Below are 15,723 nucleotides of genomic sequence, written 5' to 3' on the forward strand. Positions count from 1 at the left end.
ATTGTGGTCTTATCTTCCTTCTTCCAAGCCATGCTGGACGCTAACGAGTGATGATTTCTACTGATTTACCATTTGAGCTTTGTTTTTATGGATGTCCAGTATTGTCTGTATAGCAGACTTATATTGCATGTGATGAATTGATCGCTTTATGGCCTGGGCACAAAACAGTGAAGAATGAATTGACCATTGGTGCCATGATATCAGTCTTCCTTCTGTTAAGGATGAACCAGCACTTGTTGCAGACATCAGTTTAGTGGAGGGCATGGTCCATGCAGCATCATGTTGTATAGGAACATTTGGCTAACGTTTCTGGTTTTGTTGTTCCTTCCTATCTCGGGTGATGCTACTCCTTGCTCAAAGTACCAGATCTCCTACAATAGCTCCTGCTATGAATTTGTCCGCCTTGAACGTACTTTCCACAGTGCTCAGTCTTGGTGTGAAAGAGGAGGGGGACATCTGGTCTTCATTCGTGATCAGGGGACTCAAGACTTTTTAGAACAAAATCTATCCGAAGATGCAGATTGGTGGATGGGGATTGTGTACAACCTTCAACCTAAGAGAGATTCAGGTAAACTGCTAATATGTATGGTATGGATTTTTTTGTTTACCTGGAAGCCCAATGGAGGAGATTTACTACAACTGGACCAACGAAAATCTGGTACAGCTGTGCATAGTAACCAACCAGCTTGTAGATTTTATTGTCAAAGCTTTTCTGAACAAGCATATTTAGAAGCTGATTGGTTACTATGAACAGATGCACCAGATTTTCTGGACACATGGAGTTTTCAAGTTCTACCTGTGCTTGTGTAGGTATCCATTCACACTCCAAAGACATGTTAGAAGGTTAATTGGCTCCTGTCAAAACTGGTCATATGTTTTTATTATTATTATACAGGATTTATATAGCGCCAACAGTTTGCGCAGCACTTTACAAAATGAAGGTAGACATTACAGTTACAATACAATTTGGTACAAGAGGAAACATGGCCCTGCTCGTTAGAGCTTACAATCTAGGAGGAAGGGTTGGGTGATACAAAAGGTAATAGCTGTGGGGGGGATGAGTTGATGGAGGAAATAAATGGCGGTTTACTAGTTAGAAGCAGGATAGACTTCTTTAAAGAAAAAGGTTTTCAGGGATCGTCTAAAGGTGGATAGATTAGGAGACAGCCGGACAGATTGGGGTAGAGAGTTCCATAGGATGGGAGAAGCTCGGGAGAAGTCCTGGAGGAGAGCATGGGAGGAGGTGACATGGGAACTAAAGAGCAGAAGTGTGTGTGTGCATTTGGCCATAGATTGTAAGCTCCTTGGGGGCAGGGACTGTCCTCATCTCTGTGCAGTAGCTATAAAAGGAAGCTCTAATTGACATTTGTTATTGAGAACTGTCTTGTAAAGCAAAACATTGACCACTACAGCAAGAAATGTCATAGCACATAACCAATACTTTTTACAGCCAAATTCCAGAAAGAAATAAATGATACAAACCAATACAACTTTATATTCATTATTACATCCTTAATTGTATTTTAAATACAAGAGGTGAACGTATATGACTTTGAGCTGGTGTCGGGATTTTGCAGCAACTGTACAGCAATGCTTAAACTGGGGGAGGGAAAAGCAGCACAAGGAGCCAATCCATTGTGCTGACGTTTAATCAGCATGCTGATGGGAGGAGAGAGCAGAGAGACGATGTCATTATTCTGCTACTTCTCTTTTTACTGACCAGTCACAGGCTAGGGGAGGGGCAAGACCTGTAAATGTTACCTAACTACAGCAGAGAACAAAATGGTCTCCCATGCCAGACAGGGGTAAGCTGTGATGCAGAGTTGTGTACATCTCAAGACTGGATGGACAGAGAGAGAAATCCTTTGGCAGATAAAACATCTCCCTTATATGTATTTAATCTGTGTATTTAGCTATTGCCCTGAAGTTGAAGGCATTTATTTTTAATATCTCCCTATTGAGAGTGCACAATCACATTCACCACCCATACCCTAATGTATTCAGTTTCATTCACTAGCATTCATCTACAGCAACATACAGCACAAAAATGTGAAATAGTTCAGAATGTCCCATTGTTCTGTATTCAAAAATATTTTTATAAACAGGCCTTAAAAATGTACTAAACAAGAATGACATAAAAATGTTGTGCATGCAGTTGAACATCCTTTTATGTCCATTAATAGCCGTTTACCACTTTTGAACAGGAACTTTGACCTGGCTGGATACATCTAATATAAGTTATGATAAATGGGGAAGTAAGGAAGCCTCTGTCACTGATGGAAAGTGTGGCTACTTAAAGAAGAGGTCTGGCTACCAGTGGGCAACAACTGACAACTGCAGCCAGGAATTCTTTTTTATTTGTGAATTTGGTAAGTTACTCTGTACACGTTGATAAGTCATTTTTAAAAAAATAAATATTATGTTGGTACACCTATTTAACTCAATAAAGCATTAATAATATTATTATTATTATTATTAGTAGTAGTAGTAGTAGTAGTATTTTTACAAAATCACAAGCAGCGTGAAATGGAACATCTCTCTTTTAATCAACTTTGACTATTATGAAACCTTATACTTGTTTTAACTACTTCTCTACCAGGCCAAATCTGACATTTCTCTTTTACATGTAAAAATCTGTATTTTTTTCGTGAGAATATTACTTAGGACCCCCAAACATTATATATATTTTTTTAGAAGAGACCCTAGAGAATAAAATGGTGGGTGTTGCATCTTTTAAGAGTAAGAGTTCAGGTCTTCATTAACAGATAATTTTAGATTGCATTGTTTTGTATGAAACATTCTTATATTTTCTTAAATAAATATCTATAATGTATTTTTGCTTCCTATAGAATCTGGCCATACCATAGCCTGTGATAACCACAATGCTACAGTACAGTGTGGATCAGGAGAAGTGGTAAAGATTAGTGAGAGCTTCTATGGACGTCAGAGCCCCCATCTTTGTGCCGAGGAGACTGCCGTCCCCTCAACCACTGGCTGCATGTGGAACAATGTGAAGGAGCAAGTTTTGGGTACAGTGCTGATTTCATGCTTCATATTACATTGATGCTACCATATAGATATGATGTGCCTTAGTACATCAATGGCCTTCTTGCATGACTTGTATTTTTGGATCTACTCATTTTTAAAAAAAAGTAGTATGGTATTCTCAGTAGGGAGCTACCGAATGTGGCATCATTTTTTACCCCCTTTCCTTATAATGGTGAATCAACTAATGCCGATTTCATAAGTTGGTACATTCAAAACTTTTGTACACTTCCCATCTAAAACCACCTCTAGAGCATATCTACTCTTAAGAACATCCATCAATACACCAGCTAAGTCCTTGACCTGATCATGTATGAGGGAGGTTACAGTGGCTTGTTAGGATCTCCCCGGGATGGTGTCCTACAGCTTGGCACCTGAGAAGGTCGCAGGTTTTCATATACCATTATTTACATCCTCCTCTGGACTACATGTGGTCATACGTTTAGGGTCAGTTGCTGTTGTGATCTTTATGCCTTGGTGTTTAGTGTATGAGGGGGGTTTGCTACCTTCCCTCCCTGTATTACACTAATATTTACACCAGTCTCATTGTATGCTTGGTCTGGTGCTTGGTTTATCCTGGCGCTTATGGCTATTCAATTCTGAGCATAGGAGTTTTTTTCGTCATTATGCCTTTTTTGCACTCTTTCCTGCATGGAACATGTTATAGCTTACAAATGGGTCTTACAAATGAGTCATCCATACAATTATCTGAGTTTTCCCCTGATGGGGATTTACCTACTTGGGACCTGTGGAATGTGGTACGATTTTTTGTTTTTGATTTTTTGTGTTTGTTTTATAGTTTTAATTTTGTCTGTAATAAAGAAGTTTTCGTGTGCCACTGATTACCTTCTCCTTTGTGTGATTTATTATTCTTGAGCAGGGACGGACTGACAACTCATGGGGCCCCTGGGCAATAGGGGATCGTGGGGCCCCTGTGTCCTTGCCCAAACTCAAAAAAGCCTATGAAAAAGGTACTAGGGGCATCCCATGGGGCCCCCTACTGACCCCGGGCTCTCGGGCAGTGCCCGAGTTTCCAAATGGTCAGTCCTCCCCTGTTCTTGAGTATGCACAAATTCCCTATTCCGGTTGAGTCCACAACTAGTTCTTTTTCTGTTAGTTTCTCAACAATGTGAAGGAGCAAGTTTTGGGTACAGTGCTGATTCATGCTTCATATTACAGTGATGCTACCATATAGATATGATGTGCCTTAGTACATCAATGGCATTCTTGCATGACTTACGTATTTGTGGATCTACTCATTTTAACAAAAGTAGAATGGTATTCTCAGTAGGGAGCTACTGTATGTAATGTGGCATCATATTTCCCCCCCTTTCCTTATAACGGTGAATCAACTAATGCTGATTTCATAAGCTGGTGCATTCAAAACTTTAGTATTTGTGCCATTTTCACCCTGTACATCCTTCTAATAGGAGAGGATCACATAATCTATGTACTGCGTTAGATCTTTTACAAAATATTAATACACACTGATAATTATAGTGGTGGGAAATGTACAGTATGTATGGTACTGTAGGCTGTGACGCCTGGGTTCACATATGTGTAGTGTGGTATATCAATGTGATTCGCACAGGAACCGCACCACATTCATACATTTTGTATTACTCTAATCATACCACACCAAAAATGTGCAGGACCCTTTTTTGGGTCCGCACTAGAATCGGATCGCATAGGTATTCATACCTATGCGATCCGATTCTGCACATCGCACCGCATTTTGCGGACCACTTTCGGGGTGTTATTGACTTAACATACACACCCGCAGCGGTTCACATGAACACGGTGTGATTCTGATGCGGTGCGTAATTCGCAATGAAAACGCTGTGAATTCCGCACCGCATCAGTGTGAACAAGGGCTTAATGATGTATTAATGATACAGATCTTCAATCATTTGTGTATTTTCTATCTGCATATAATTCAGCTTCAACAACCCTGGTTATATCTCTTTTTCCTCTGTTAAAAGTCTTTTTTTCTGTTAAATCAAATTTTATCTATCATTTTAATGTGTTCATCTGAAGCAGATATGATTTCATTTGCTAACTAGAATTGTTCTTTTAAATTAAATACTATCAGGGATAACTGATGTTGCCTATAAATTTAACATCTACGGTATAGCTGTGAAGGTCATTATAATTATATCAAGTATTCTTCTTCCCAAGGTCAGTGCCAGGGGCTCCAAGCTTGTCAGATTGCCATCGAAGTGTCTCTCTTTGGCGAGCCATGCCCTCTGTCAGGAAGTTACCTGTCTATCCGATACAACTGCATGGAAGGTGGGTGCCAAATTTCAGCTTACATCGTATCCTCACCAGGCTGTATTTAGAGTTCCTTCTTGCAGTGAACTGACAAATATATAATAGTAACTTGTTAATCAGAAACTCTAGTCAATTATTTATATTTCCATGGATCTCAAGCAGCCAGACTTAATACCTCTGGGGTGGGCTATGGCCATTTGCAAAGGCACTCTGTCAAAACCTTCCTTTCCAAGCAGCCAGCATGTAATGCTTCTGAGCATATCATGGGGGTGAATATTTTCTTTCTGTTTGATCTGGGTTGTGACTAGCCAGAATAGGACGGTACAATGGAGTGGGATGTTAAATGTTCATATTTTATGCTGTTGTTTTCTGCTATTTAAGGATATGTAGAGGGCAGGCAACAAAGGAAATTGTTGATTATAGTTGCTTGAAAAAAATTACCCCTATTAGAGTGTACTAGCTGGAGTGCCAGTAAACTTCTATATTGGCTTGGGGTCAACTTTAGTTTATGCTTTTTTTTTTTTAAGTTTTTAAGGTTTAGAGAGTAGACCTAGTGCGAAGGAGGGAAGAGTTCTACTTTGTGGCTGGATAAAAAACTGCATAATATTCTTATGAAATTCTTGATATTTACATGGCTATAAAAATATATTTTTTACTGAACTCGAAAATTGTTGTTGAATGCCCCAGGGTACCAAATGTATGTAGCACTTATTATTATTATACAGGATTTATATAGCACTTCGTTCAGCACTTTACAATTTAACGGGAGACAATACAGCAATAATACAGTTCAATACAAAATTTTAGGAGGGCCCTGCTCTTTGGAGCTTACAATCTTAGAGGGAGGGGCTAGTGGTACAAAAGGTAGTAACTGTGGGGGATGGACTGGTAGGAGGAGTAGAAGATTCCATTATTAGCTGAGGGCAGGATAGGCTTCCCTGAAGAGATAGGTTTTCAGAGATCGCCTAAAAGTGAGCAGAGTAGGCGATAGTCTGATAAATTGGGGTAGAGAGTTGCAGAGGATGGGGGAAGCTCTGGTGAAGTCCTGGAGATGATCATGGGAGGAGGAGACAAGGGAGCTAGAGAGCAGGAGGTCGTGCGAGGAGCGGAGAGTACAGTTTGGGTGATATTTGGAGACAAGATTGGTGATATAATTTGGGGCAGGGTTATAAATGGCTTTATATGTTATTCTTAATGTTTTGAATTTGATCCTTTGGACAATGGGAAGCCAGTGGAGGGATCGGCAGAGAGGGGTGGCAGATACGGAACGGTTAGAAAGCTGGCTAAGTCTGGCAGCAGCATTCATGATAGACTGAAGAGGGGATAGCTTGTGATTAGGAAGGTCAATGAGAAGGGAGTTACAATAGTCAAGGCGACAAATAACAAGGAAGTGAATAAGTTGCTTAGTAGTTTCTGAGGTTAGGAACAGGTGTATCTTGGAGACGTTGCGGAGGTGAAGTCTACAAGATTTGGACAGCGATTGGAAATTGGGGCTGAAAAGACAGATGGGAGTTTAAGATTACACCTAGCACCCTGGCATGAGAGGAGGGACTGATGGTTGTATTATTGGTCCTCTTCTGATCTCTGGCTGCATTGTGAAGTAAAAGCCCATTTTATGTCTGCACCAGCTTCATCCCAGGCTGAAGCCCAATTTATGGTCATTCCATTGTTCTCATTGAGCTGGGTATTCTGTATCTATTATTGTCTGTCTATTGCTCCATGCTCTTGGTCCCCTTGGATATTCGAAAATGTTTTTCCAAGTTTGAAAATAAACAATAGAAGAATTGAATTTTAGATACACTACAGTATATATTTCTCCATTGTTTGCTTACACTGAATGTAACAGATCTCTGAATGGGGAGAGTTGGATGAATAAAAGTATCCTCTCCCCCGTTCAGAGGTTGTGGGTCATGTTCCATTCAGTGTAAACAATGAAAGAATGTTTCTCAATGGAGAAGAGAGAAGAGGGCAGCTCCCTCGCATTGGTCTCTAATGCAGTTCAGTCCAAAGACCTGAAGCTTTAAACCAACACAGCACTGAAAGTTCAGTGCCAGGAAGAGGACTGGGCGCCCTGCAGAGAAGACTTCTAGAGCCTGCATGACTTGGGGCATACTTCAGTACAGGTATGTTTATTAAGCTGTAGAGAAAAAAAATATTTTTTTCTAAACTTTAGGTTTAAGCTAAAGGCTTTTAATTCCCTCCTGCCTGGCCTATTGTAAGATGAGAGGGATCCCTATTATCCTGGGAGGACTTCATATGATGTTCTCCCAAGATCATGCCTTGTGCGCCCCACGGGCCATACTCCGGCGCAATCTGTCACCGGCTGTGTCCAGTGTGTCATCGGCCAGCTGCCAGTGACATGTGATTGATATGACCAATCAAAGCAGATCACATGACAGTTGTAAACAATTAAAGGCTTCCTTTCATGCCATTCATTGCTTACACTGTGCTGCTAGCTGTGATTCGTCAATCACAGCCCATCTGTAGCATGTAATCAACTGTGTCCAATCACAGCTGATCACAACAAAAGCTACTGAATGTATCAGTTTCATTCAGTAAAAATGTTTGCTTATACCAATGACACTTGTTGGTATAAGCAATCATGTGTAAAAAAAAAAAAATCCTGACCACTTGGTCACAGAAGTAGAAAGAAAATCATAAAAAATAAAAAAAAAATAAAAAAATAGATGTAAAGAAAGTTTAAATAAATAAATATATAAATATATACAGTATATATATAAATACATTTTTACATGCTGTCGCTAGTCGGTGTCCCTGATAACCACATGACCAGCTGTATGATGATGCTGTACTGCATTGGTGTCAGTATGTTAAAAAAAAAACAACAGCGTAATCTTCCACAAAATTATGACAAAAAATGACAACTTAAAAAAAACTCGCCATGCCTCTTACTAAATACCTCAGACTGTCTACTTTCCAAAAAGCAGTAATTTTGGGGGTATTTGTACTGTTCTAGCAGTTTTGGGACTTAAGAAATGAGATAGGCCGTCAGTACATCTTTTTTTTTATTTTTAGATATATACAATAGTTTGTGAACTCTATAACTTTCCTACCAACCTAATAACAAACACCAATTTGGGTTATTTTCACCAAAGAAATGTAGCAGAATACATTTTGGCTTAAATTTGTGTAGAAAGATTATCTATTTGCAAAATTTTATAGCAGAAACAAAGAAAAAATTGTTTTGTTTTTTTTTAATTTTCAGTCTTTTTTCATTTAAAGCACAAAAAAATAAGAGTCAGTGAAGGAGAAAAATTACCTGTTTGCAAAATTTTATAATAGAAAAAGAATAAAAACTTTTTTTTTTCAAAATGTTCACTCTTTTTTTGTTTATAGTGCAAAAAAATACAAAACACAGGGGTGATTAAATACCACCAAAACAAAATTCTATTGTGTGAAAAAATGATACAAATGTCATATGGGTACAGTGTTGCATGACCGTGCAATTGTCATTTAAAATGCAATAGCACTGAAAGGTGAAAATTGGCCTGGGCAGGAAGGGGGTAAAAGTGCCCGATGTGTTGGTGGTTAAATAAAATTTGTTTTGTTCTCAGGTCTGCAGCTTGATTTGCCAAATAGATGCCTGGTGTCTGAAAATATCACTCTCACTTTAAAATGGCTCCTAACTCCCTTCACTGGAAACCTTTCCTGCATTATAAACACCGGAGATGGAAACTCTATTGATCCCTATCAACCTGAGAAGTAAGTGGACGTTTACAGCAATCTTTACATCAGATGAATTAGATGACAGCTGAGTTCCTGTTACGTGCTCATTATCATGTATAGAGCATTATTACTCAATACGTTGGCCTGTTCATGCTGTCATGTGACTTCTGACTACTATCACTACGTGGAATTGTCTTTTTAAAACACAGGTAACCACAAACGCACTTAACCTTTGTTCCAGTTTCACTGAGGTCAATGTTACACAATGGCTAAGGGAAGTCAGAAGAGACATAAGGGCTCATGTACACGGGGCATTTGGAAAACTCTTCTGAACGATGGAAACTGAGTGCTGGAAAACGCAGGTTAAAAAACATCAGTTTAGCCACGTTTTCATACCGCGTTTATGTGCGTTTGTGTTTAGAAGCGTTTTTAAAAGATAACCTCAGGAGACCTTCTCAAATGCCCAGAATGCACTGAAAAATAGTAAAAAATTAACAATTTATGACATTTTGAGAAGAATAGAGAGAGCAGAAGCAGAGAGAGCAGTATGTGTTGAGATGACCTGTCTTTTTTTGGTTGTATTCACTATTTTTCCTTCATGCAAAACCTGAAACTGACTGCGCTGGTGTACCGGGCACATTTGAATACATGGAAAATGCTTTGCATGCATTTCTGATGATGAAAAAAGGCTCTGGACAGCATCTGGACATGGAACAGTTAAAAAACGCTTCTAAACGCAAACGCTTATAAATGCGGTTAACCATGTTTACAAGCGTTTACAAGCATTTGGAGTTTGAAACGCCGGTAAAATCTACTCCTGAACGCAAGTTTTGTGCGTTCAAAACAACGACTGTAAACTCAACTGCCTGTAAACGACACATGGACACATAGGAAAACATTAGGGAGAGTTCAGGGGCTGCTGAAAAACCGCTGAACAGCTCCTGAAGGTCAGTTTATCACCTGCAGTGTACATGAGCCCTTAGTCTAAATTTATTAAAATAATTATGTATACGACACCGACATATTCCATTGAATGTAATGGGCAACTGTCCATCATTTATTTATTTCAGGTACTTATATAGCGCCGTCAATTTTACACAGCGCTTTACATATATATTGTACATTCACATCAGTCCCTAACCCTCAAGGGGCGTACAATCTAAGGTCCCGAACTCACATTCATACATACACATACTAAGGCCAATTTAGAGAGGAACCAATTCACCTACCAGCATGTCTTTTGGAGTGTGGGAGGAAACCGGAGTACCCGGAGGAAACTCACGCAGGCACAGGGAGAACATGAAAACTCCAGGCAGGTGGTGCTGTGGTGACCAATGACCCTAGTACCGCCAGGTGGAAGTGCTAACCATTTAGCCACTGTGCTTCCCCATCATGAACTAGCCCACATTTTCAGGGCTACATAAGTGCGACAGGTGACTATGGGAAAGACTGCAGAGATTGTCACGATAGTTCAGTAAACTTATTTTTCTTCAGGATAATCCTATGATAGTTTTTGTATTTATGATGAAGGGAAGCATAGACTAAATCTGGAGGTAGCGCAAACACCTAGCGCATTATCCAAGGTTTATTTAAAGTTTTTAAAAAACAGAAATCATATTCACAAAATAAGGTGCAAAAAAGCCTGTGAAGCTACAGGGATGGCAGAGTGTCTGACTGGTGGTGAGGTTGGCCTAATGGCGCGTTAATGCCCCGATATATATGAATGTAACAAGTGCCGCCTATAGCAAGACAGCTCCCCTCAAGCTCAGAGTTTGATCTTTCTACACATGGCAGGTTCCTTTCCTCATCAAGGTACTGTGTGCACTGATTACATACACCTTTAACTGCTTCTGCTCCGCCGTATAGCAGAAATACTGCTACAGGGCGGCACGGGTGCGCTAAATCACTGGGTCCCGACTGGTGATTCCCTGCAGGAAATCTCTTCAAAAATCTCCCCTGAAGAAGCCCGTGAGGGCGAAACATGTAGGGAGTAACTACAATTATATAATCAAGTTTGAATCTCAGTTTCACTCTTAATATCTCTTTCAATCTAGTTGACAAATCTATAGCTACTGTACATCTAATAAAATGGAACATGCAGTTATTTATATATTATACTACATATCAGAATCTCATTTTTGCTTAATATTCTTGTGATAAATATGAATCAATCTAACCTGCTTCTGTCTTTCAGTGTCTCCAGCAGTATAACACACAGTTACTCTTCCCCTGGAGACTTTGCTGTGTTTGTGGAGTGTTCCACCAGTGAATGGCATGTGACAGCTCAAGGAAACATTATAGTGGAAGAGGCCAGTGGCAGCCTTAGGGTCAGTGGCTGTTTCAGCCAGCATGAGTACCGAGATGGGGCCTGTGTGGCCTTGTATGGGAAGGTCATGTGGATCCAAATAGAGCTAAATACAGGTGAGAAATCAGACCCTTTGCATTCATATGCAGAAGCTTGGTAATTGCAGAATTCCCTGCATGTGTAATGGTTCTTATAAACCGTGTATGTGACATGTTGGTTTTAAATATTATCTATCAGCAAAAGTCATAATGGAGTGTCTCATCAAATCCCCATATCGATATCCAATAATCAGCAACCAGTAGATCGTGGCCAAGTGACTTTTAAGGAAGGGAGAATGTCACCAGCACACCGAGGATCACCAAAATGGACCCAAAAGTTTTAATAAATGATCACATAGTTACAGCAAGGCAACATTTCGGAGTCTCGCAGGAATGTGACCCATATTGGTGATCTTCGGTGTGCTGGTGACATTCTCCCTTGCTGATTCTGTTCAGTTCCAGCTGATGGTTGCTGCAGCACTCACTTATACACACAACCATTTTTAACGCAGGAACGTGTGCGTTTGGATTGTACACTTGCAAGTGATCGCGGTCTGGGTTTGCTGATCCACCATCCCAGAGCTATAAAAAGAGTGCAATGCTGAGGGACTGCTTGTAAAGTTTGAGCTGTAGTAGGGAGCAAGGGCCACATAAACCGATGCCTCCTCTGTAGTGCTGGCTCCTGTCCCATGCGGAGTGATACTAACTGCACTCCACCTCTTAACCCGGCTAGCGTTCTCCAGAGTGGTGCCAGCTGCAGAAAAGAAGAGATCTTCAGGTCAATGTGAAGCATTGTGTTGCTTTCTCACCACCTGCTTTAACCCCTTGGATACTACAGAAGCATGCAATTGCGGGATGCTTGCAGAGTGACCTCATTTACTTGAATGGGTTATGATTGGCAGACGGTAGTACCCCCAAAAGCAACAGGGAGCCTAATTCCTGCTGTACCATGTGTACACCTTTGGCTGCTGCCTCAGCAGCTAAAGGGGATAGGGACTGGGGGTGGTAAAAGCCTGACTCAACCGCAGGGTTTTTTCACTGAAATAAAAAAAATGCCACTTACCTGTTCTGGGGTCCCCTGTCAGCATTGTCTGCTCCTCCTCTCCTGAGTGTACCCCAATAGTAAGCCAAGTTCTATGGGTGCACACATGCGGGCGTACTTCTGAGCCAGGCTCTGTGCATCCATAGACACACACTGTATAGCTTGGCCATGCCCCTGCTCCCTCCCCACTATATTTGACTGACATCAGCAAGAGCCAACCAATGACTTCATTGATGTGGACAGGGTGTGAATAGTGGAAGTGATCTAGCACTCTCAGTAATCAGCACTCAGTAACAGGCCTCGTCACACACACCTTCTCCTCTTCTCTGCAATACAAATCTATGTGAGAACATTTGGGGTGAGAGGAGTGGTTTTTACTCATCTATCACAGCACAAAGCATTAGAGAGAAGAGAAGGAAGCACAATTTTACTGACAGAAAAATATGTATTTTTAAGCAATTTGAAGCAAAAAACAGTCACAAATAATAATGTGTCATGGTACATTAATGTAAAGAGATAAGAAGGTATGACACTTCATTTGGGTTTTAAGGAAAATTGTATCAAATAAAGTTAAAGTGATATTAAAGGCAAGTTAAATAAAAAAAAAATAGCAAACATGTTATATTTACCTGCTCTGTGTAGTGGTTTTGCACACAGCAGCCCCGATCCTCCTCTTCTTGGGTCCCCCGGTGGTGCTCCTGGCCTCTCTCTCCTTCCAAGTGTCCCCAGAGCAAGCAGCTTGCTATGGGGGCACCCAAGCAGGCTCACTCCCAATGCCGCTGCTCTGTGTGTCCATTCACACACAAAGCCATGGCTTGCCTCGCCCCCTCTCTCTCCTCATTGGCTCACTGGCTGTGATAGACAGGCCTCTTATGGGAGACTTATCTTTGGTGATCCCTTACCTGGTTAGTGATTGTATATTGCTGTTTAGATGTGCTTTAAGCCTAATTTTCATACTTCTTACAACCTGCTGTAATGTCAAATGTCTATCCATTGGGTAGCTGAAGGACCCAGAATCACTAGGACCCAGAAGGATTAACACACCAGGTGAATGCCTCCAGGGATCCGCTCTGGCTTGCTTGTTTTGAGGCAAGCCCTCTTCATCAGAGCCAAACCCTTAGTTCACCTGGTGTGTTCCTCCTTCCAGGTCCCAATCATCATCATTGTGTCTGTGGATACACTATTTCCTTAAGCTGTTTCCAAACCTTGGTTTGTGAGTATATTTATGGTTTTATTCATTTGAAATAAACTCCCTTGAGATAATTCACTAGGCTAGTGTGCCTTCTTTTCTTGTTTTTCCACAGTGGGTAATATAATTCATAAGCATACATACAAAAACCTGAAGTATCATTGTTGGTTGGCCAAATCCTATGGTTTCAGATTCAGTGACTTCACCAGACAAATATAAATGTTTACTAACATTGTTTTCCATATTATTCCACCATTACAGGCACCGATATGAATGTCTCTCTGCTAGCAGACAATAGAACTTTGGCTGAGTCCAGTGTACAGACTGGAGAACCTGCACACAATCTGACCCTGGACACAGCATCTCAGCACCTTATTGGTCCAGGATCCCATCATCTGCAAATAGTAGCATCCAGTGATCACACCTCTATCAGACTCAATACCAGTATCACTGTTCAATTAATGGAGGCAATATCTGGCTTGCAAGGTCAATTGTCTACCACCAGATTGGAAGCAGGTAAAGAATTGCAGATAAATGTATCTGTGTCTCATGGAGCACCAGTGGAACTAAAGATTGAATTCAAAGGATCTAATGGAACCTTTAGCCACTCTAAAGAATGCCCAACAGGACAGACACAGATATCCAATATCTCTCTCAATGTGGAAGGTATGCTCTTTTTCAGAATATCTTGTACTGTCCACACTGGACAGGAAATGTATTTTGGTCAATGGGCCTCCTAATTAAAGCATCTGAATAACCATATCTGCGTTGACTAAGCTTTCAGTTTTTCATTCACATATCCAGAGTAGGTGAAGAAAGTGAAAGAAGAAGCTGGGTTCTAGGGACAATGAAGACAGTTCTTATTCAACAATGAACCCATTATGTGTTTGTAATGCTATTAAAAATTGCCTGCTAGAAACCAAAGTGTTGGAAATTAATTTAAAACTATCAAAAATATTCTAGTGCTGCTACAATATTGTGTAGATAATAAGCTTTAAAGTCACTTCAAGGGTTCAATGCTCAATTATTCTAGAGCAGTGGTTCTCAACCTTTCTAATGCCGCGACCCCTTAATACAGTTCCTCATGTTGTGGTGACCCCCACCCATTAAATTATTTTCGTTGCTACGTCATAACTGTAATTTTGCTAGCAAACCTGTGAAAAGCACTTGCAATCGCTGGGGATTTTCTTCTGACACCACACCCACCTGTCTGACAAACAGCAATGAAAGCAGTCAATCACAACAGTCTAATCCCCCCCCCAAAAAAAAAATCATTGGTGGCTCAGTCCCCCCCAAAAAAATAAATAAATCATTGGTGGCTCAGTGTATCACTCCCCATACAAAATATATTGATCAGTGGTGGCTCAGTAAGGGATCCCTCCAAAACCCATTTTATAACATTAGTGGCAGTGGCTTTGCAGCACCGCGGGCGCCCCTTTACCTAACTGTGGGTAGCGGTGGTGCTGGTACAGTGTCTACCCTCCGAGTGCAGCAAAATCATCAGACCCGACTTACCAGCCCGGGCATCCACCTCCTTCAAACACAGGAAGATATGACATCACTTCCTGTGCACCAGCATAAGCGTCCGCCCGTCCTCTAAGGTCCGATCTACACACACACGACACACAGACAGAGCAGCACTGTGCCGGCTGCTGTCATGAGTCTGACCCCCGAGTCTGGCAACCCCCGGGTAAGGGCCGATCGACCCCCAAAGGGGTCGCGACCCACAGGTTGAGAACCGCTGTTCTAGAGGATAATGAGTAAGGTGAAATACTTACCTTATTCCTTGCTCCCTCCGGCACCCCCCTTCTTTGTAAGACCAGTCCCCTGAAGCCCCTTCTCTTAGCTTCTGGATTGAATGCAGCTCTCCAACAATATCACGTACAATGCAGGACCAGTAGTCTTGCATTATACTTGAGGACATTGAGGACCCGCCCAAATCCCATGAGTGTCGGACAGCGAAGGCTGCTGGGGGATCAAGGTATAACGTAAGTAATAAGCTGTTCACCTTATTCCTCATTCCCTACACAAAACAAGCATTGAGCCCTTGCAGTATGGAGGACACAATGAGAAGTTAACTTGTTAGCTAGCCTGGATTTAGTCATTAAAGGGAGTCTGTGTTCACCAGATTATGAACATTAAAGTA

At 41.1% G+C, this 15,723-nt stretch overlaps 1 protein-coding gene across 2 annotated transcripts in view; it reads left to right on the plus strand.

Moving 5' to 3' along the window:
• The first annotated feature begins 212 nt into the window (after window positions 1–212).
• LOC149452055 (polycystin-1-like protein 2) overlaps window positions 213–15,723 on the plus strand; it is a 159,291-nt gene continuing 143,780 nt past the window's right edge. For both annotated transcript variants that reach the window (XM_089689776.1, XM_089689777.1), the window contains exons 1-7: window positions 213–568; window positions 2,205–2,369; window positions 2,850–3,029; window positions 5,224–5,334; window positions 8,892–9,039; window positions 11,198–11,424; window positions 13,839–14,243. In XM_089689776.1, the coding sequence (XP_089545902.1) occupies window positions 280–568; window positions 2,205–2,369; window positions 2,850–3,029; window positions 5,224–5,334; window positions 8,892–9,039; window positions 11,198–11,424; window positions 13,839–14,243 (1,525 nt within the window). In that variant the 5' untranslated portion in view covers window positions 213–279. The remainder of the gene's footprint in view (window positions 569–2,204; window positions 2,370–2,849; window positions 3,030–5,223; window positions 5,335–8,891; window positions 9,040–11,197; window positions 11,425–13,838; window positions 14,244–15,723) is intronic.

The sequence above is a fragment of the Staurois parvus genome, unplaced genomic scaffold (assembly GCF_062004578.1).
Source record: "Staurois parvus isolate SC_StPar_1 unplaced genomic scaffold, SC_StPar_1.0 ptg000498l, whole genome shotgun sequence".
NCBI classification, from domain to species: Eukaryota; Metazoa; Chordata; class Amphibia; order Anura; family Ranidae; genus Staurois; species Staurois parvus.